Below are 22422 nucleotides of genomic sequence, written 5' to 3' on the forward strand. Positions count from 1 at the left end.
TTGGATTCCGTCCCACCCACGGTAGGGTCCACTTTCCCGGGGTCTCCTAGCAGCCGGTCAATCGTCCTCTGTGGGGACCAATCCCCGAAGGCCGAGCCACACGAAGCAGCTAACTAACACAAAACAAACAAAACCCAACACAGACAAGTTACAGAACGGACACACACAAAACGAACAGGCGTCAGGCAAATGAGTCTAGCCTCAAAAGGTTTAGATCACAGCGTACCCTTACCTGAACCCAGAGCCTATGGGCAGCTCCCCACCGAAGCCCAAATAGAGACAAGGGTGTCTTACCTGGCGCCTGGGATCGGTGTGGGAGCGGTCCACGGTCCTCCGGTCCGGTGGGACGTCGAGTGATTCCGGGCGAGCCCCCAAATTGTCGTGGAAAAAATCACCCACGCATTGATTTACTTCACAGACTCAAACCTGAGGCCAGTTTATTGCAATACACACCAACGCGTTGGGGTAACAGTCCGAAAACTGCTACACCTAGCAGCAGCTCGCAGGCTGCTTTATTCCATCAAACCGCAAGCATAGTACAAATACATCATTTATGCGAAAATAAGAGTAGGGGTCTGTCCCTTTTGCCAGGTAACTCCGTCATTATTTACGAGAATTGGGTGCCTATTGGGTGAGGGGTTTCTTGGTGGTTTCCACCATGGGTGGTACTTGGCACCAGTGGGAGTGTTTTTCTAGTCAGGGTACATATTGTTTTTCTGGGGTTTTACGGTTAAGGGCGTAGGGGTTTATCACAGGATGCCCAAAGAAGATATATGATTGGCTAGTTTGGCAGTTAGCTGGAATCATGGGGGGCGGGAGGGTCACAGATCACCCAAAGGAGAAGCTGCATTTAGTCAGTTTGCATTTAGCTAAAATTACCTATTGCTTCACACAAGCGGTTATTATATTTTATCAGCCATGAACATATTTCATTAGTGCTGCTGCTGTGGCTTTTTATTCTTTCCCTCCTTGGCCCCCCTCCCCTACTCTGGTCATGACCCTTGACCGAGTTTGGCAGGAGGCTGTGTCACTTAGCCTAGTTCAGGCTTGTGGCCTGCAGGGCAGGCCTATATGACGAGTCTTCACCGATGTTCTGATTGGTGCAAGGGAGGCCAGCCAGGCCTATTCCCCCACAACACCTATAGTAAAAAGATCTTTTGCATTCCTGACTACCAGATTTGTAGAAAATCTGGTTTTACTGGATATTTTTCATGACAGAGGATGCGGGAGGAGGGAATCTGTAATTTATTTTTTTAAAAGAACCAGGAGAAAATGAGAAATTATAACTAAGAAGGAAAAATCTGACAAATCTTTGCCGATGAGCTGAAGGAACCAGGAGAGGGGGCCCTAGCAGGGTTTCCAGGTTAGGACTCTGGCATGGAAAGCTCTTGTGTAGCTGTTTGAGGGTGTGTTAATTTTGCTTGTAAACTTTGCCCTCCGCCAGCGTCAGCAAAAGTGGATGGGCAGGACTGTGCCTGCTGCTATCAGGTTTCCCTCTACCCCAGTCACTCCTCCCTCTTACAGCTGTAGGGGTGCACCTGGCCAAGGAAGATGCCGCTGCAGGCTGTCCCTGGGTTAATGTGGCTCTGGCAGAACATGCCCTTTCAGACACTGGTCATGTTCTTAGGCCTGTTCCTGCTGATTGCTGATTGCATGAAAAGGAGACGGCCGAAGAATTTCCCTCCAGGACCTTTGCCCCTGCCGTTCCTGGGCCACATACTTCATCTGGATTTCAAACAGAGCCATAGGACTATAGAGAAGGTAAGTGGGGAAGAGAAGCAAGTGCAAGAATAGGAGTTCTGTTTGCATGAGCTTTTTTCACCAGGGAGTGGTGTGTGAGAGAGACGCTGGGTGAGACCCTCAGCTGCACCTGAAGAATGTATAGCACAGCTCATGATGGCACCACCTCTGCACTGCCATGAACGTGGGTTTGTCCTGGTGCTGCTCTGGCCCCTGGCATAAATTACAGCCATCTCTACACTGCTCTGAGTTGTACCAGCTACTAACAGTCCCAGTGGACCATTCCAGAAGCCTGCTGCCCGGGATCACCAGAGCACAGGAAAACCTCTGGTCAAACCCCTTTTCCCTCAGCCAGTGACCAGGATGTGGGGGTCCCATCCGTGGATTCCTTTCCAATGGAAATCCTCAGGAGGTAGGATCCTCCAGGTTTATGTCTGCTTTGTGCTGGGGTACAGTTTAAATTAGATTTGACGTATCAGCGAATTGAGGCCTGATTACATGTGGATGGCAGTGTCTGATGCAGTGCACAATGTACCATGGTTTGAAGGTAGCGAGTGGGGAGTTGTGAGTGTGACAGGGGGCTTGCAATGTGTGCAGGGGCTTGGGCAGTGCAGGAGCAGGCCCAGAAGGACTTACCAGGTAAGAAGAGGCTCATAAAAAGTTACCAAGTATAGAAGGACTGAGACGTGGAAGGGGCTGTGTAGGGTTTGAGGTTGGTGCTCCTCAGGATTGGAAAGAGCTCACAAGGAAGTAGGTTGGGTGGGGGCTTGCAAGAGTTACAAGGAAGTTTCAGTGACTCAAAAGGGCTTGAGGGAATTTAATTACAGGCTTTTAAACGGGTTTGCGAAGAATGCAGGCTTGGTAAAAACTTGTAAGGAGTATGGGGAGTTGGGCAAGAGTCAGAAGTTATGGGGAGTTGGGCAAGGGTTGGAAGCACCCTGCCCTAGGCGGGAGGATGTGATTAAGTGGTTGCTCATAAGGGTTAGAAAGTGACTTCTGAAGCCCAAGGGAGTTTGGAAGGTAACTTGTGAGGGCCGTCCCCTTGCAAGGGCTAGAATAGGTTCCTTTCACACAGGCCTCTGTGGAAGCCAGTAATTTGTTCTCCGCAGCTTTCAGTCACACACCCTGAGTGCCCCAGGGAGCTACGTAGTTTATTGTGCGGTGGGTGTAGGCCGGAAAGGAGGGGTGCTTCTGACAGAACTGGAGTGTGTTTTGTTTAAACCAGAATGTTGATTTCTTCACTATAGGAACGATCGTTGAAGGGCAACATATCTGCAGTCAGTATTGCTACCAGCCAGGAAGGTGTCTGCTCCTATCAGCTTAGAGTGGGCTGATTTTCAATAATTATTATTTACCTGTAGGTCTCTTTTACTTTGACATCCCTTAGAAAAAGGCACAGGGCATTTGTTATCCTTAGATAAGCTTGTTTTACTGTTACCTCATTTTCCTCTCCATTTACATGCTTCATCCACCTGTTATAGACTCATAGACTTTAAGGTCAGAAGGGACCAATTATGATCATCTGGTCTGACCCCCTGCATGCTGCAGGCCACAAAATCGTCCCTACCCCTTCCCTGGACTCTGCTGTTGAAGTCCCCAATCCTGGGGTTTAGTGACTTCAATTGGCAGAGACCCTCCTGCTAGTGATCCCTGCCCCATGCTGCGGAGGAAGGAGAAAAACCTCCACGGCTCAGCCAATCTACCCTGGAGAAAAATTCCTTCCCGACCCCAAATATGGCGATCAGTAAGACCCCGAGCATTTAGGCAAGAGTCTCCAGCCTGACCCCTGTTAGCCATTATATTATTTACCTACCATTGCTTGGTATTCTTTGGCTACTATGTTTGACCATTAAACCATTCCCTCCATAAACTTATTTAACTTAATCTTAAAACCAGACAGGTCCGTCGCCCCCACCGTTTCCCTCGGAAGGCCGTTCCACTTGTGTTATATCCACTTGTGAGCTCATTCTTTTTAATCAGTGCTTGAACAGCCAGGCCCTTGAATGCTCTTGTTATACAAATACTTTTTTTTACAATTATTATTATTATTAATTAAGTAGTAATTACATGGGCTCTAGTTCTGGTTATCAAACTCATAGACTCATAGACTTTAAGGTCAGAAGGGACTATTATGATCATCTAGTCTGATCTCCTGCACAACTCAGGCCACAGAATCTCACCCACCCACTCCTGTAACAAACTCCTAACCTATGCCTGAGTTACCTCAAGGTGCAGAGAATCCTCCAGCACGTGACCCATGCCCCACGCTGCAGAGGAAGATGAAAAACCTCCAGGGCCTCTGCCAATCTGCCCTGGAGGAAAATTCCTTCCCGACCCCAAATATGGTGATCAATTAAACCCTGAGCATGTGGGCAAGACTCATCAGCCAGCACCCAGGAAAGAATTCTCTGTAGTAATTCAGATCCCACCCCATCTAACATTCCATCACAGATCATTGGGCATATTTTCCTGCTAATAATCAAAGATCAATTAATTGTCAAAATTAGCCTATCCCATCATAGCATCCCCTCCATAACTTATCAAGCTTAGTCTTGAAGCCAGACATGTCTTTTGCCCCACTACTCCCCTTGAAAGGCTGTTCCAGAACTTCACTCCTCTAATGGTTAGAAATTAAATATGAACTAAACCAAATGCTCTTTTTTTTTTCCAGCTTGCTGGAAAATATGGCAACATTTTCAGCTTGCAGTTTGGTAACCTGACATTTGTGATTGTAAATGGATTCCAGCTGGTGAAGGAAGTGCTTGTCCATCAGGGTGAATACTTTCTTGATCGCCCACAAATTCCTCTTATCTACGAAATCTTTGGTACATTTGGTGAGTTTCTTTTCTTATCTTTTTCTTCAAGTATTTCGGGTGTAACATTTTTAATAATAAAGGCACCAATCCTGCCAACACTTACAAATGGGCTTCACTTTATGCACGTGAACAGTCTCATTGACGTGTGCTCTGGGGTAGTAACTTCTAGTAAAATCAATGGGAGTTTGGCACCTGAATACCTTTGAGGATCTGGGCCTTAGTAACTGCCTCAATTCTGCAAATACTTACACATGTGCTCATGTCTCATTGACTTCTCATGTTCACATCCCAACTGCCATATCCCTGGTGACAGCAGCAGCAGATTCACATGGCTACCATGTAGCTGTGATGGCATGTAGAATGGACTTCCATCCTGGGTGGTCCCTTGCAAGTTTCCCTTCAGCAAGAATCAGAATGGGAGGATTTATGCTTCTGAAATCCCTCAAAATTGCATCTTCCAACCTCATTTCTGGTCGGTAGTGCGGCCTACTTCCTTCAATCTCAGCTCTATACACCTTCTGTAAAAGTGTACCTTCTGCATGTTGGACATGACCCCACCATTGCTAGAGCCCAGGCACTCTGATATAATAGTGATGAGCATGACAAACAGAACAGAAGAAAATATCCTGTGGAAAGATAGCAAGGCCTCACTTAAACTTGAAGAAGGAAAGGAATGTTAAAGTTTTCTAATCTTCTAATGAACATTACAATATACCAGGTGTTATTTTTCACCCCAGGATTACTCTCCTCTAATGGGCATGTCTGGAAACAACAAAGAAGATTTGCTTTATCAACTCTAAGAAACTTTGGCGTGGGGAAGAGGAGCTTAGAAGAACGAATACAGGAGGAGAGCAGATACCTCACAGATGCAATTGAGGAAGAAAAAGGTGAGAACTAGAGAGAATAACACTTTAATTATTCTATCAAAAATTGTAGCTCTTCTTTGGAAATGAACGTGAAATAACAGAGATGTACCTGAAACATGATGTTTGAATCCAGATCTTTCCTAACGCTTAGTTCAGATGAGGGATTTGGCTTAGCCCATTAGACATATATGACCCTTGGTGCCATGGTCCAGATCTGGATACGGATCCAAAAGTTTGGTGGTGTTTGAGATTCATGTTTTTATATAGGTCAGTAATGGCAATAAATGCTGAGTTGTCAGCCTCCATGTAGCCACACAAATTTACAAAACAGTCCCACAAAAGTGTTCATTCCAAGACTAATGGCCATGGAGAGAAAGTAGTTCATAATTACATATAAGTAAAACCTCCCTACACTATAACAAAGCTAGAGACCTGTGTGAAAACATACAAATGTCTCTTTACATAGCAAAAACTGACTTGAACTGGTAGATTTGATATGCTGCATGCATCAAAATGCAGCTCATCCCGTCTACGTGTTTAACAGTTTTTCAATATTCAGATAGGTGACAATGCAGCAAATGTTGCTCAAGGGATATGTATGAGTGTGCGGGAGTGTGTGATATATGCATATGTTCAGGTTTTATTAATGGATTTCATACATACCACATAGTTTATGTCTGTCAACAACTTCCTTCCCCTTTTCTAAGAAACCAGAACACGGATTTCTCCCATTTTCTCTTTAGGGCAACCTTTTGACCCTCACTTTAAAATTAATAATGCTGTTTCCAACATAATCTGTTCCGTCACTTTTGGGGACCGGTTTGAATATCATGATAGTCACTTCCAGAAGTTACTGCGGTTGTTTGATGAGACTTTGTACCTCCAGGGAACTATTTGGAACCAGGTACAGCTTGTCTGATTTTGATTTTAAACATATGAAAACTATGGGAAACCCCCAGCAGTTTCACTGGAAGCAGGGCTGAGTGTGACAGTGTTGTCCCAGATTCACTTCTACCGTAACCTGATTGCGGCACCCATGCTCTCATTTTCCCCAATAAATCTCTTTACACCTCAGTTCCCCCTCCGGCTAGTCTCTTTCACCTGGCCCCCCTGAAGGTATCGTGCTAGATCCTCAAACCTGACTTCTCTAGACCAGTGCCGCCACCCCACAGGCACTTAACGTGATCTCTAATGGGGCTGACAACCCAGTGGGCTGTTTCAGTGGGCATCAGGGAGGTGTGCGTAGGAGAGGGGAAGAAGAAAAGGTGCCAAATCCTCACTGCTCCCAAGCAACTCGCTTCCTTGCTAACACACTGTGCATTGGACTCTGTGCTCAGGGGAGGGTTGGCTCAAGGATCTGTGTGGCAGGGGTAGATCCTCTGGATACTCTTGCAGCAGTGAGGATGGCAGGGTGTCATTACGCAACAGGCCTGGTGGGAGGTGACCCCCGGAGGCAAGGCCAACCTCCCATCAAGGTCAAGGACTTGTCCAGCTGGCAGCGTCTTCAGGTGGCCCCATTTGCAGGGACAAATCACTGTGTTTCGTAATGGTGATGGCTCACTGACACAGGCCCTGAAAACAGGGGCAATCATGGTTTCCAGGGACACAACATTGTTACCCAAAGCTTGTTGGACCTTTCTCCTCTTGTTACCTCCCAGTTCAGCACAGCGGGGTGGGTGAGATGAGACATAATCCTGCTACTGCAGCAGCGGTCATGTTGAGAGGCAAAACACAGTGCCTGGGTCTATCTGCTCATGGGGCTGGGCCCAGGCAGTCTTCCATGTGTTTTACAAACCCTCCAATACCAAAGTCTAATCTCCGACAAAAACTGCGGTAACATCAGTATTATCAACATCATGTGTCGGAATGTGAGGCCAGATTCTGGCGTTGTGACCTTTATATCCTTCCTCACTTGTAAATCAGCGAATCGTTCCCAGGGTGGCCATTCAGCCGTCTGAAGTGGCTACTAACACACTGCCTCAGGCAATACAGCACATTGTCCTGTAGGGGGCACCAAAGCAATAGGATCAGTAGCTGGTGGCCAGCCCAGCAGGCACAGCAGCGGGCTGAGAGAAGACAGTCCGTATCTTAATGAGAAAGAATGGGCTTGTGGTTAAAACGCTGCACTGAGACTCAGGACACCTAGCTTCACTTTCTGGCTCTGTAACAGATGCCTGTGCGGTCTTGGCCAAGTCACTTAATCTCTCTCTGCCTCAGTTCTCACTCTGTAAAATGGAGAGATTTCCTTTCTCTCACCCTCTGCCTGTTCTGTCTCTTAGAATTCTAGGCTCCTCAGGTCAGGGCTGACTGTTATGTATATGTAAAGTGCCTACCACACCTGGGTCCTGATCTTAGTTGAGATTAATGTGGTTTAATAAACGCGGTGTCTTCAGCTGAATGCATGTGGATGTATTAAACCGTCAGATGCCTTTTTCTAAAACTAGGCTAAAACGTATTGTGTTCTGTTTGTATGTCAAAAGCTGTATAACACCTTCCCGACCATAATGAAGTGGATACCTGGACCCCATCACACCATTTTTAAAAACTGGGAAAATATGAAGTGTTTTGTGGGGGAAATGATTGCAAAGCACAAAGAGGACTGGAATCCATCTGAACCCAGAGACTTCATTGACTGTTATCTGAAGGAAATAGCAAAGGTAAGAGAGCAAAGAACAAACAGGAACAAACCACTTCTGTGTTTTAAAAATTAGAAGTAGAATGACAGTAACAGGGCTCACCAGTTGAGTTGTCTGAGCATCTGACCCTCCATTAGTTAACAGTCAGAAACCCCAGGTAGGATGGAACTGATTCAGCAAAGCCTTTAAGCACAGGTTTTCCTTTAATCAGCGAGACCAGGTTCGCTGAAGTCAGTGGGACTACTCGGATGCTTGAGTGCTTTGTTGAATTGGGCCCTAAAAATGTAAGGTTACCTGTGCTTTAGGAGCCAGACCCAAAGCCAGTTGAAGTGCATGGGAGTCTTTCATTGACTTCATCAGGCCCTCTGCTCAGACCTAAAATCAGCTCCAACTTTTCACTCTCAAGAATGATGCTAAAAGCACAGTCTTTCTCTCAAATGGTGTTGTCCTGGTGCTCTCAACTCTCACCGAAGGCAATGGAAATTCCGGGCACCCAGCACCTTGCAGAATTGAGCCTGGAATGATGTTTCCATGGCTTTGTATAATAGTAATAAATATTGTTGTAGTCCCACCCATGTATATCTTTGTTCTAAGGCCGATGCCGACCCTAGTTTCCATGAAGAAAATCTTGTATTTTCCACACTGGATATTTTTTTTGCTGGAACTGAGACAACGTCTACAACCATCCGCTGGGCTCTGCTGTACATGGCCCTATATCCTGACGTTCAAGGTAAATGGTAATGGTTTATATTTCTAATCTCTTAATAGCTCTTCAATTTCTACCCTTAACCCGTGCCACATCGGGGACTTTTCACAGAACTCAGAATGTTGATTTATGAAATTTCTGTGCAAAGGTGCTTTCTTCCCACAGTAATCATTTATCCCCATTCAGAAACCCTTTATTTTATTGGAATTGTTTCTTTTTTCTGCCCTCAGTTACACCTCCAGCAACTACTGTAAGGGCATGGAGTGCAATCCACAGCTGCAATACCCTTGATTAAAGAGGAAGCTGCCCTTGGGGCTAATTAACAGGACTGGGACTCAGCATACCCAAGTGCTAGTCCAGGCTCTACCTCAGACTTTCTGTGTGACATTGGGCAAATCATTTAATCCTGTAAATGTGGCTTATAGATTTCTAAAAGGTGGTCCACGGTCAGTGTCCTCTTCAGCCTTGAGATTTAACACACAGAGACTCCAAGGGGGACCTATATTGAAAATAATGGCAGATATAATCTGCTTCATTTAATGCAAAATAGGTGCGATCCTTGGACTCTTTGCAAGCTGCTGGAATAACCCTGTGCCCAAAAAATTTGAGTCTTACCTCACAGAGAAAACCAGCGGATAAATATTTTCATGCTCCAATATCTCTTGGGTCAGACCAGTAATTGATTTGCTATTTTGAACAGGGACAAAATACGTATTGATAATGCCTTTACATTTGATTTTGAGAAGTGCAGTAAACGCCTCTTGCCTTCCATATAGGTATTAAAGGAGGTCTTCCTATTATGCCTAAATTACACTTTAAAATTCCTTTCACCTCCTTACCACTGCATTTGTCTCAGGCTAACCAGCAGTAGTTTTCTTATGTATTTGTATGTTCAGATCTCTACATTACTCACTGATGCTGTTTCCAATGCTTGAATCGAGCTTTATTAGGTATAGGCTTAAAATCAATGAACTCTGAACTCTGCACAATTTAAGCCTTTTGTTTATTCTTGTACCAATGGTGAACTCTGCTCTTTTCATAGAGAGAGTGCAAGCAGAGATTGATGCAGTGATTGGCCAGTCTCGCCAGCCAGCCATGGACGACAGGGACAACATGCCATACACCAATGCAGTTATTCATGAAGTGCAAAGGATAAGCAACATCGTGCCTTTGAATGTGCCCAGAATGGCAACTAGTGACACAACACTGGCCGGATTCTATGTGCCAAAAGTAAGCTGGACAGAAATGTAGTTTTCACTTCTTATCTTGGTTTAAGAAATTAATAGAGATGAGCCCAAACCAAAGGCCCAGATAGAAACACATTGGCACCCCGGAGGACCCAGTTCTGAATCGGAACCTATTTTGGGAATCAACCCAGATCCAGAGCTGCATTTTACAGGTGGCCCCTATTTCTATATTGGGCTAAAATTCCTTAACCAAAGCCTTGGATGCTCACATTCTCAAGCTTTGAGGAAGTTGAAATCTAGATCAGACTTTTGCAGTCTGTCTTCATAAAACGAGATGTAATTGCATGAAACCATAGTAAAAGGACTAAGAAGTGGGTCCAGCACAAGTTCACCTCTGTGGCTATTGATTCATGAAAGGTCAGCCAGGCACTTGGACGCAGAGACTTAAAGGTATTTAGGCACCTAAGTCTATCGGAAATCAATGGGAGTCAGGGTCTGGGCCTTTGGTGTCTGCAGATGTATGTTCAGCGGAAGCTCTCCTCAGGTCCTAACACATGGGCGCATTCTTCTTCTCCAGCCTATGGACTGATCCTCAGTGAGATGGGGACAAACCCAGGCTCAAGGCCAGTGAGCTCATTCTGGAGCTCAGGCAGGCAGAGGACCATTCTACCAGCAAGTGTGCCGCAGGACACCATTGCCTGTGGCAACCTTCCATTCTGCTGACAGTAACCCTTCATTAATATAATTTACGGGAAATGTCTGTACACAGTAGCAGGGGGAGAGTGCATTATATCTGCAGATAGCAATTAGGAGTGCAAAAAAGAACTTTAGCGCACACGAGTGTTAGTTTGCAGGAGCACTTGCTGGATTTGCCTAGAGGTATATACTATACACATATACATCATTTGAGGCCAACAACCACCACATCCCTGAAAATTTGGCCCTTAAAAAAGAAAGGTGGGTGGATGGGTTGTGCTCCTTTCTGATGCTTTATGCTGTATAAAGAATGCCTGAGAGTTTCTATTTTTTCTGCTTGGTATTTTTATTAGAAATTCAACCTTGCCTACCCCGTTTTTCCTAGGAGATGCAGGAGAACTAGTAGGTGTATAACATCACACCTGTGAAGGAAATGAACCTGTTTAGTTGAGATGGGAAGTGATTTTTAGTCAGACTGGTGTCCATTTTTGGTTTGTTTCTCTGTTGTGATATTAACACCTGTTTAACTCAAATTCTTAAAAAACGGTTGGAAGAAAAGCTTTCTTTCTTCAAAGATTAACACCCCGCTCCTTCATCTAAAGTCTGTGATGGCTCTCATTCTTCTCTCTCTGGGACCTCCAGAGACACTACTAGCAAAACCAGGGAAAGCCAGATTTGAAATTCTAGATAAATTTAAGGTAAAGAACTGGCTGGAAAATTGTCCTTTTTGAAAAAAAAAACATCCTTTTGTGCCTTCTTCGTACATCATAAAAGATTAAAATGAAAGGCATGACCCCTTCTTTTTTTCCTCTTTGCGGGTCACAATTTAAAAATGGAATCAGGGGAAGGTTTAAATTCCTTTCTTTCTCTTTCTTTAGAGTAACAGCCGTGTTAGTCTGTATCCGCAAAAAGAAGAACAGGAGTACTTGTGGCACCTTAGAGACTAACAAATTTATTAGAGCATAAGCTTTCGTGGACTACAGCCCACTTCTTCGGATGCATATACCGAAGAAGTGGGCTGTAGTCCACGAAAGCTTATGCTCTAATAAATTTGTTAGTCTCTAAGGTGCCACAAGTACTCCTGTTCTTCTTCTCTTTCTTTAGGGCACCGTTTTGATTCCAAATTTGACATCAGTGCTGTTTGACAAGAATGAGTGGGAAACCCCTGATACTTTTAATCCTAAGCATTTCCTGGAGGATGGTCAGTTCAAGAAGAGAGAAAGTTTCCTGCCCTTCTCTGCAGGTGAGATGTGTCTGACTCTGTCCATTTGCACTATAGCACCAAGTCTTGGCCTCTCTCCTTTTTCTGTTTAGAAACCCCCCCACAGCATTTGTTAGTGAAAGAGGCACAATGGAAAATGGTAAAGCTCAGAAATGAAATTAATGGCCAGAATTTGTGTCCCAGGGCTGGGGTTCCAGCTTGTGCAGTTTTTTCATAGGGAGAGGGCATGTGATTCTTGAGCAAGTGCTCTCTCCTAGAACAAGGCTCGACACAACAACAGGAAAGAGCGGCCTCAGTTCTGCTACCCTTATGGGTATGTGTACACTGGAGCTGCAGGTGTAATTTCTTGGTGGGGGTGATAAGTTCATGCTACCTCGGAGCAAGCTAGTGCGCTAATAATAGAGGCGTAGCCATGGTGGTGCGTGCAGCTGGATGGACTAGCCATCCCGAGTACGCCCCCTTCCGAGACCTTCAGAATATACTTGGGTGGCTAGCCGCTCATGCCACCACGGATACATTTCCAGTGTTAGTGCGCCAGCTCCAGTGTAGACATGCCCCAAGGTGGGCACAAAGAGCAAGTAGCCTGCCTCACTTGTTGGGAATGTAGGAGTGAGGACAGAAGGAATAGCGCTCCTCACCTTTTACCGCTTCTTTTCACTTGTAGGGAGAGTCAGCAAGGGGAATAAATATGGTAAAGATGATAAAAGTGTGGGAGATCCCTGAAGCAACCTCATAAAAACCAATCAACCTCTAGAACATTTTACCATAGAATGTGGTGGATTCTCCATCACTTGGACTCAATAAGGGCTGATCCCACACAATTTAAATCAATAAGAGCTTTAGCATTAAGTTCCAGAAACAAAAATGCGTGTGAATCAAGGATTCACAGGTTTGCACAAGCCTTGTTTATATACAGGTCTATCAGGGCTTTCTTGCAAATGAAAAGAACAAGCAATATTAGTACCCGCTGTTTGTGGCTAAAGAAAGTATGTAATACCTTTTTCTTTTAAAGCGGTTTATCTAGAAACTAAGGGTATGTCTATACTACCCACTAGATTGGCGGGCAGTGATCGATCCAGCGGAAGTCCATTTATCGCGTCTAGTCTAGACACAATAAATCGACCCGCGAGTGCTCTCCCATCGACTCCTGTACTCCACCTGCGTGAGAGGTGCAGGCGGAGTTGACGGGGGAGCGGCAGCAATTGACTCACCGCACTGAAGACACCACAGTGAGTAGATCTAAGTACGTCGACTTCAGCTATGTTAGTGACGTAGCTGAAGTTGTGTAACTTAGATCGATTCCCTTCCTCCCCTCCCCCCGCTGCCCCAGTGTAGACCAGGTCTAAGATTCAGGGACACACAGCTCCCTTCTTTAGTAATAATGCTGACTAGACCTGCGTGTGTTCAGCAGGCCATGTGTTATGTCATTGAGAAGCCAGGGAAAGATTACACCCAGGGGCGGCTCTATGTTTTTTGCCGCCCCAAGCATGGCAGTCGGGCGGCTTTCAGCGGCGCACCTGCGGGCAGTCAGCTGGTCACGCCGATTCAGTGGCATGCCTGCGGGAGGTCCGCCGGTGTCGTGCCTTCGGCGCCCCGCCGCCAAATTGTCGCCGAATCCGCGGGACCAGTGGACCGCTCGCAGGCATGCCGCCGAAGGCAGCCTGACCGCCGCCCTCACGGCGACCGGCAGGCCGTCCCCCGCAGCTTGCCGCCCCAGGCACGCGCTTGCTGTGTTGGTGCCTGGAGCCGCCCCTGATTACACCTCACCTATGTAATTTTATTTTAACTTTTTAATCAAGAAATAATACAGCTACGTGTAGCTGAGAATGTTAGGGAAGTAAGACATCAGCTAGACACAGAAATTGTAGTGCTTTAACTATATTAGTATACATGCCTCCTAGATTTCTGTCAGTTAGGTGTGTGATATTTTTTTAACCAATATAAATTAAAACATCACAGCCTTTCTAGCGTGGATGCAGTTATGGGAAGGGGAATAAGCTATACTGAGATTAGGCACTAGTATAAAGACATTGTTATACTGGTATAAAAATGTGTGTAGATCAGACTTTCAATAGCTATGCATAGATGTGGTTGATCATCCAAGAGCTCTCAAACATGATTGTTTCTATTAGTAGAAGGAATTACCGAAGTACTGTTATAATTAATATAAACCTTAGCATCCACTTCCATAAGGGAAGGAAAATTTAGTACTAAAAACATGAAAAAGTGACTCAGAAGGGAGGAACTGATGACAAATCCATCTCCTCTTCCTCACTGTTCTGAAATTGCTGCTATGGAAAATTAATGTCTCTTTTGTCCTGAGACCCAAACTGTTCTGACAAGACTCCTCTGGCTGATGTGTACAACTGTCTTCTTTTCAGGAAAGCGCGGTTGCCTTGGCGAGCAGTTGGCTAGAATAGAGCTGTTCCTGTTCTTCACTGCCCTCCTTCAGAAATTCACATTCCAAGCTCCGAAGGACGTGAAGCTAAGCCTTAAATTCAGAATGGGAATTACTCTCAGCCCACAGCCATACAAGATCTGTGCGCTGTCTCGCTAGGAAAAGCCAGGAAATTTTTGTCATTGCCCCATTTCTTAAAATAATTACGCTTTGCTGTGCTTGTATATAGGGCTGCATCGGCAGTTCACTATGTCTCCAAATTTCCCTGCCTGCCTCCGTTATTACAACCCAACAGGGGACCAATATCAGCAATTGGATGATTTGGGAACCTGATATTGGAAGGGGCTGTGGCTGTTATGATACATCCTACCATGACGGCAGCTCTTCCTGATGTCCCTGCCACACCAGTCTGTGTGCATGCACACTCAGGATGGCCGAGGAATTGTCACTCCCATATCAATCTGGTTGAAAAAAGGTAAGTATATTTCATGAATTCTTTCAGAAGGAACATTTTGTTTCATTTGCAGTTTTTCATGAAATATTTACTTTTTCAATGGAAACTTTTCAAAACAATTTAAAAAATATATGACTGGTGTGAAAAAAACACGACCTTTTCTCTCACTTTTTAATGGGGGGTAGGGAGAATCTAAAGACAGGAGAGAAAGTGGGATTTTCCCTACCAACACAAAATGTAAAAAGTGACATTTCTTTGAAAAATGAAAAATTTCAACTGAGATTGAAATATTTCTGCAGGATTTTTTTTTTTTTAATCAAAAAGACTTGACATGAGTATAACCCCACCAACCCGTAAAATCCCCTACTAGAGTCCCAGTGCTGTCACTGTACACAACACCCCCTGAACACAAAAAGCACTTTTCCCTTCTCTAGATCTCCTATCTAAGAAGCTATGTATCCAGCTGTAGTGTCCGTATCTCCTGGCTCCCACTACTGTGCCTACATGAAAAGACCATTTATCCTGCACTTGCAATAGTAGATGCTTAGTTCACGTAAATATAATCACCGTTATTTGAAAAGTAATTTCCCTTTGGCTCCTTCTTTTTCCCCCCTATCGCTTGTGTGTGGGAATGCTTGCATGTGCCTGTGCCTATTTTCTCTCATAAAGTTGTTCGACTTTCTGAAATAGCATCAGACTTCTGTGAATGGTGGTTCATGAAGCCAGCCATTTTCACCAGTTCCCCCCAACCACCTGCTAAAAACCCAAGGTCAGTGGAATGCCATTAGAGTTCAGGACATTTTTCTTCCCCAGTCAAGTTGCATCGTGCTTTTCCCATTTATTCTGCTCTAAAACCTCATCAGCCTAATCCTGAACCAGATGGGAGGCTGGTGAGGAACAATAGTTTTCCCTAGTGCTGACTATGGCTAACTATTACTAAAATGTTTTAGAGAAACACCGTGTACACATACACATGCATGTATGTGTATTTTTAGGTTATTTTGATCATGTGTCTTACCTTATCCTAACACATCACCGCAGTGCAGACTACAGGGGTGTGAATTGTAGAGCAATATGACATGAAAACACAAATGGCAGATTAAAGCTTTTAATCACAAAGGCACTACAAATACCAGCCAGGTTGATTAAAAACCAACCAGATGGCAACCTTACCTATGATACATGCACACAATTTGTTTGAGGCCCAATGTAGCCCATAATGCAAAATCTGGTCTATTGCATTTCCTATTTCAAACACTGAACCAGCACATTACTATAATTTTTTCTTCTTGACATCACTCATAGGCAAAGTAAGACAGAGAATCAATTACAAGAAGAAGAAAAAGTTTTGAAATGTAATGGTCTGATCCTGTAAAGGCTTAAACGTGCAAAGAAGAATTGATTTAACTTTTTCTTTTTTTAATAAAAGCTGTTGATAACAGGAAAAAAACATTTTAAAAAAATCCAAACATTTAGGGTTAGTTTTTTAAGCCTCTCACGGATTTTGTTGAATAGTTAGTCACGTGAATAAGCCCTTTGAAATCAACGGATCCACTCTCCTGTGTTTGGCTCTTAATTAAAGGTGGCACCCACCATGTGCCAAATTTCCCCAAAGATGGTATATGCACGCTCAGAAACAGTTGCGTGGCCAGAAGTGGTGCAATTGACACCTACCCTACCATTTGTCCAGCCTGTGTGTGAAGAGGCTCTGTATTGCGCACACAGGTACTAGTTTTCCAAAAGTGAATGTGCAACATAGCATTGCACTCAAATTGAAGCCAGCTTGTGCTCGCTTTGCTCATCTGGCCCTGTGTCCACTTCTTAAAAATGTAAATATTCTTATGAAACCATTTCAAACTTAGATTCTGTGTGTGTGTGTGAGAGAGTTTTTAAATACAGCAAATTGCTGTGTATTCCAGAGGACAGAGTAGAACACATATTGGAGAATATGGACGCACAACAATATACGGCGGAAATTACCAATAGCACCATGGCAGCATTTCTGGAAATTAAATCACTGAAGCTCCTTTGCTGGTTGGGCTTCTAGACCCTGCTTCAGGAAAGGAGTTACACACTTGTTTAGCTTTAAGCACATACTTAATTGATTTCAGTGGACTTAAGCAAATGCTTAACTTTAAGCACGTGCTTATGGACCGTTTCTGAAGAGGGCTCGTTTCCTGAACTGCAGCCTTTTATTGAAAGCTTTTTGGGGCAGGGACTGTCATTTACTATGTGTTTGTATAGCAGCTAGTGCAACTGGCCCCCATCTGATTGGCCTCTTGGCACTACTGCAATTGGTATGTTCAATTATAATAATGTAACATAATCACTGTGGCCCCATCTTTGATCTGATTGCAGGCCTGGGGCCTACATTTTTAAATGAAATGGCCAGTAAATGTATAATTACAAAGTGCCCCAATACTTTGGTGATTGGAGCCAAAAAAGAAAAAAACCTCGTCATGGAGGACAATGGGAGTTGATTGCTCAGAGTGCACAGCATCAGGCTCGAATGTAAGCCATCAAAACACTAATTGCAATAAAAATGATGCTTTCAAAACATTTATCACCTACTGAAAAAAGATCGTTTGCGTTCCTGACTATCAGATTTGTAGAAAATCTGGTTTTACTGGATATTTTTCACGACAGAGGATACGGCAGGAGGGAATCTGTAATTGATTTTTTAAAAAGAACTAGGAGAAAATGAGAAATTATAACTACTGTAAGGGGACTACTGTAAACTCAGTGGGGGTGTGTTGGTTGGCTAGCTCCCAGTACCAAAAGAAAGGGGAAGGGTCGATGCTGAGGCAGAGTGGAGCTGGAGCTGAGGCAAAGTGGTGGAGCTGGAGCAGTCCGGAGCCTGGTGCGATGAGCAGCTGGGGAGAGCAACGGGGACCCTGGGCAGTGGGCCCAACGCAGGGAGATGCTCCCAGCCAAGAGGCCCTGCAGGCCAAACTTGGAGGGGTAACCCTGACTGGGCAGGGGCAATGCTGGGAAGAAGGGTCCTGCCACCTAAAGCCTGAGGTACCTTGTCTCCATACACTTCTAGGAGGAGTTCAAATACCTTTTCCACATCTTTCTTGTCTGCCATTGCCATGAACTTTACTGTGGCCTTGGCCTGGCCCTGGAGGTGTTCCTCTATGAAGTCCACACGATCCTCTTCAGGTACTCTTAGCACATGCAGAGCTGCCTTTACAGACCTGATCCACTCCTCTACCGTATGTCTCCTGGTCTTGTCGGGAAGCCACCAAACTCAGTGACCTTCTGCCTCCCTTGGGACATAAATAGTAGGGGGTTTCTTAGCTTCTGCTGCCTGTTGGTCTATGACTGCCTTAGCCAGTGATAAGGCTTCTCTCTGTTCTGTTCTAGCTTGTTGTACTGCCTCAGCTTGGTCTGATAATCCACGCTGAAGTTCAGCAAACTGGGCCCTAGTTCTTCAATTCCAGCCATGGTAGGGTTCTCGACCAGGCCTGGACAGTGCTACCAGAACTCAACCAGTAAACCAATGGGGTGGACCCTGTGGATAGGATCCTGTTTGTGACACCAATTATGTAAACGGGGAAATGGTCCTGCTATTATGGGGAACTTTCCTGGCTTATACACAACCCAAGAGAAATGGGCTAGCGAAAGGATCTGAGTCCTCACTCCCACTTCCATTACCCAGAGGCCTGCCTGCGAGGGCTCCCCTTCCGCTCTACTGTGTGGCAGAGTCCTTGTAACCCCAACAAGGCTGGGCCCAGGATTCCTGGGGGGCTCAACCCCCAACCTTGTTGTGATCACTTAGGGCAGGGGCTAGGGTATCCCCACTCCGGGGTGCTCTCTCCGCACTGGATGCTTCCCTGACCCACTGATCATTACATACAGTACAAAGCAAATACAATTTATTAAACAGCAATCAATTTTAAAAATAAGAAAAACATGGGAAAGGTTAAAGGAAAAAATACACAACCCTGCTCTGTGGCACAGGGACGTCACAAGCAGCTAATTGGAATGTGAGGGAAATTCAGTCTGTTCTAGGGTTACCATATTGCAGTCCTTGAAAAAGAGGACACTCTAAGGGGACCCGGCCCCGCCTCAACTCCGCCCCTTCCCCACCCCAACTCCACTCCTTCCCCAAAATCCCGCCCCAACTCCACCCCCTCCACTGAACACTCCGCCCCCTGCTCCTTCACCTCCCCTGCTTCCCGCGAATCAAATGTTTGGAGAACGGAGTGGCCTTGAGTAGTCAAAGACCCTTCTTCCCCGTCCCCTCCAATCTATGTCTATCCTATTGCTGTCTAACCCGACCCAGTTCCTCATCTGATTTCAACTGCCCCCACTACCGCTCTGGATTCCTTGTCCCAGTTTCCTGGTCCTGTCTCACTCTCCTCTCTCCCCATCCCTCAGATGGGATGTTCGTTCCAGATTGGCAAAATTATAAGGCTTCCCAACATTTCAACACTTCCCATTCTAAATTTTCGGTTGCTTAACTATAGGCTAGTTCTGCCTACAACAAAGCATATTCAGAACTTCTGATTAAAGGGATTATAAGTGTAGTAACCTCCATCATAGCTAGTCACCAAAGATTGAACCCGAGCCATACAGACTTAAAAGCATGAGCTTCTACTACTTGAGTTCAAGCTATAACTCCCTTAGCTGGAAACTATACAGTTATCCTCTAAAAATCCACCAGAGGAGGGCACAAAACACATGTTGGACAGTGAATTAAAAAAGTGCCAAATATTATTATTAGACCTGCGATACTTTTCACAATGAACATCAGCAGGGGATAAACTGGGAGTTTAAGAATATTTGGAAAACAATTTTAGAACAACATTCAGTGCTGTGGTTTAAAAGAAAAATAATAATAAATAAATAAATTAAATAAATTAAATAAATTAATGGAGATATCCCATCTCCTAGAACTGGAAGGGACCTTGAAAGGTCATCGAGTCCAGCCCCCTGCCTTCACTAGCAGGATCACAATTTTCAGCTCAGTTGGTCTGAACATGCACACCTTTAAAATTGCTATGCTCTAACCTGTATATTAACTACAATTTTATAAATCTGCATGTCAGAGAACTGTGTGCCACTACTACTAGACAGTGGCATAAGGCAATTCAGTGTGAATCACAGAAATGTAGAACTGGAAGGGACATCAACAGGTCATCTAGTCAAAACCCTGCGCTGAGGCAGGACTGAGTAATAACAACTAGACCATCCTTGACAGGTGTTTGTCTAACTTCTTAAAAAACTCCAATGACTGCTATTCCATAACCTCTCTAGGTAATTTGTCCAGTGCTTAACTACCTTTACAGTTATGAAGTTTTTTCTAATGTCTAACCTAAATCTCCCTTGCTACAATTTAAGCCCATTGCTTCTTTTTCATGCATGTCCTGAGTGGGACGGGGGTGGGTCCAGGCAGTGGGATTGGGGGAGGGAGGTCGAGGGAGTCGGTGTGTGTGTGGGGATGGACTGGGGGAAGCAGGGTGGAGAAACTGAGGGGGACAGGACTGGGACTGGAGGGGTTTTAGGGGGATGGGACAGGTCTGGGATGGGGGGAGTAGGGTAGGGGCTAAGGGGAGCATGAATGGGACAGGGTAGAGAACTGTGTAGAGTGGGGCGGGGCGGGGAAGTCAATGGGGCTTGGCTGGGGAGGGTCGGGGAGTTGGGGAGAGGGACAGGGTCTGGAGGGGATGAGACAGAGGGGAGCAGGACTGGAATGGGGGGAAGTTGAGGGGGTGGGACAGCAGGGGGAGTGATGGGGGTGGGATGACAAGGGAGGCTGAAGAAGAGATTTGGGGAAGGGCAAGGCTGAGGGCAGTGGGTTGGGAGGAGCAGGGGGACTGTGGGGGAGGCTGTTGGAACGGGGGCAGGGACTGAGGGCAGTGGGTTCAGGGTGGGAGATACAGGGGGAACTGCGGGGGAGGCTGAGGGAACAGGGTCAGGGTGGGGGCTGAGGGCAGTGGGTCAGGTCTACACTGGCACCTCTCAGCATTGCTGAGGGTGAGATGATTGGGGAGGGAGGGGAGGGACTGTGGGGGAGGCTGAGGGAACAGGGTCAGGGTGGGGGCTGAGGGCAGTGGGTCGGGTGAGATGATCAGGGGGAAGGGTAGGGACTGTGGGGGAGGCAGAGGGAACAGGGTCAAGGGGGCTGAGGGCAGTAGATTGAGGGTGAGGGCACAGGGGGGACTGCGGAAGAGGCTGACGGAACAGGGTCAGGGTGGGGACTGAGGGGAGCCCCCCCAGAGGGACCTGCAAGGGGGCCAGGTGAGCCCAGCAGTGCTTACCTGGAACGGCTCCCAGGAAGCATCCAGGAGGCAGGTCCCTCCCAGTCCCTCTGGCTCCTTCCCACAGTTGGGTCGGGTCTTGGGGGGCAGGGGCGTGGCGGGGGTCTTTCTGCCCAAGTCTACAGGCCCCGCCCCGCTGCAGCACGTAGGGGAGCGAGACCTCCTCGCTGCCTCTCTGTGGGCAGGGGCAGGGCTGCGCTCTGCAGGCTCCTGCCGGTGTATCCCGCTGGGCGGCGGGCCCCGTGGGCTGACACCGCCACACCAGGAGCTGTCAGCTGCGCGCTGCCCCAGGGAGGAAACGTGAGTGGCGCCGGCTTGCCACGGTTCCCCCAGCGCAGCTGACCTGTCAGCGCTTTTGGGTCTTTAAATAGCCGTCCGGGGGGAAATCCTGGACATCTTTAGCTTTTTACAAACTCCCCCCGGACGGCTATTTAAAGACTCGAAACCCGGACATGTCCAGGGAAACCCGGACATATGGTAACTCTAGTCTGTTCCTCACAAGTCCCTGGCCACCCTCTCAGGCCCTGGCTGTGTTGCAGGGATGCTGCGGGTCGGACACTTGTTCTGGCAGTGGCCACACGCTCAGGGTTTAAGTGGCAGAAACCTTCTTCCCAGCGTCGTCTCTGCCCCGTTGGGGTTACGATCCCCCTCCAAGTCTGGCCTGCAGAGCCCCTTGGCTGGGGGCATCTCCCTGCACTGGGCCCACTGCCCAGGGTCCCCCTCACTCTCCCCAGCTTCTCATTGCACCCAGCTCCGGACTGCTCCAGCCTCAGCTCCAGCTCCACTTGGCCTCAGCTCTGCTGCTGCTGCTGCTCTGCCTCCAGCTCCCTGCGCTGCTCCTCTGGCTCTGGTTGCTGCAGCTCTGCTCCCAGCACAGGTCTGCTCTGTGGGCTGCTTCGGTGGCTCTGCTCCCAGCACTGACCTGCTTCTTGGGCTGCTTTTCTGGCCCCTCTGGCTGGCCTGGCTCTGCTCCCCAGCTCAGCTTAGCCCCATCCTTTCTGCTGAGCTCGGCCCCACTCTTGTCTGACCCAGGCAAGTCCAGCTCACACGGAGGACGGGACCCCCTGGCCTCCTGAATCCCTGATTAGCCTGCCCGCCCTGTCAGTCAGGCTGACCAGAAGCATGGGCCTCTCCCCATTGTTCCTGGGGACTGTCAGTCTCAGGGACCTGATTTCCCATCGACCCTTCCCCTTTCGTTTGGTACTGGGAGCTAGCCCAACAGAACACCCCCACTGAGTTTTAGTAAGGGGACAACAATCTCCTTACACAGAGGAAAAATCTGACAAATCTTTGCTGATGAGCTGAAGGAACCAGGAGAGGGGGCCCTAGCAGGGTTTCCGGGTTAGGACTCTGGCATCGAAAGCTCTTGTGTAGCTGTTTGAGGGTGTGTTAATTTTGCTTGTAAACTTTGTCCTCCGCCAGCGTCAGCAGCAAG

At 46.7% G+C, this 22422-nt stretch overlaps 2 protein-coding genes across 2 annotated transcripts in view; one reads left to right on the plus strand and one right to left on the minus strand.

The window, feature by feature from the left end:
- LOC128841603 (uncharacterized) overlaps positions 1-22304 on the minus strand; it is a 30109-nt gene extending 7805 nt beyond the window's left edge. Inside the window, exon 1 of the mRNA XM_054036803.1 lies at positions 21910-22304. The gene's annotated coding sequence lies outside the window, so the exon portion shown is untranslated. The remainder of the gene's footprint in view (positions 1-21909) is intronic.
- On the plus strand, positions 1435-17280 carry LOC128841600 (cytochrome P450 2J2-like). Its single transcript, XM_054036801.1, has 9 exons — positions 1435-1761; positions 4412-4574; positions 5294-5443; positions 6166-6326; positions 7903-8079; positions 8653-8788; positions 9807-9994; positions 11752-11890; positions 14251-17280. The coding sequence occupies exons 1-9, from the start codon at positions 1552-1554 to the stop codon at positions 14424-14426; spliced, it is 1500 nt and encodes a 499-aa protein (XP_053892776.1). The 5' UTR covers positions 1435-1551; the 3' UTR covers positions 14427-17280.
- Positions 22305-22422: the final 118 nt, after the last annotated feature.

The sequence above is a fragment of the Malaclemys terrapin genome, chromosome 8 (assembly GCF_027887155.1).
Source record: "Malaclemys terrapin pileata isolate rMalTer1 chromosome 8, rMalTer1.hap1, whole genome shotgun sequence".
In the NCBI taxonomy this organism is placed as follows: Eukaryota; Metazoa; Chordata; order Testudines; family Emydidae; genus Malaclemys; species Malaclemys terrapin.

Bases quoted from the DNA above. Each gene is read 5' to 3' on its own strand.
- LOC128841600 (XM_054036801.1), top strand. From the start codon at position 1,552: ATGCCGCTGCAGGCTGTCCCTGGGTTAATGTGGCTCTGGCAGAACATG. The intron at 4,575-5,293 runs GTGAGTTTCTTT...TTTTCACCCCAG, and splicing joins CGAAATCTTTGGTACATTTG to GATTACTCTCCTCTAATGGG. The intron at 11,891-14,250 runs GTGAGATGTGTC...TCTTCTTTTCAG, and splicing joins TTTCCTGCCCTTCTCTGCAG to GAAAGCGCGGTTGCCTTGGC.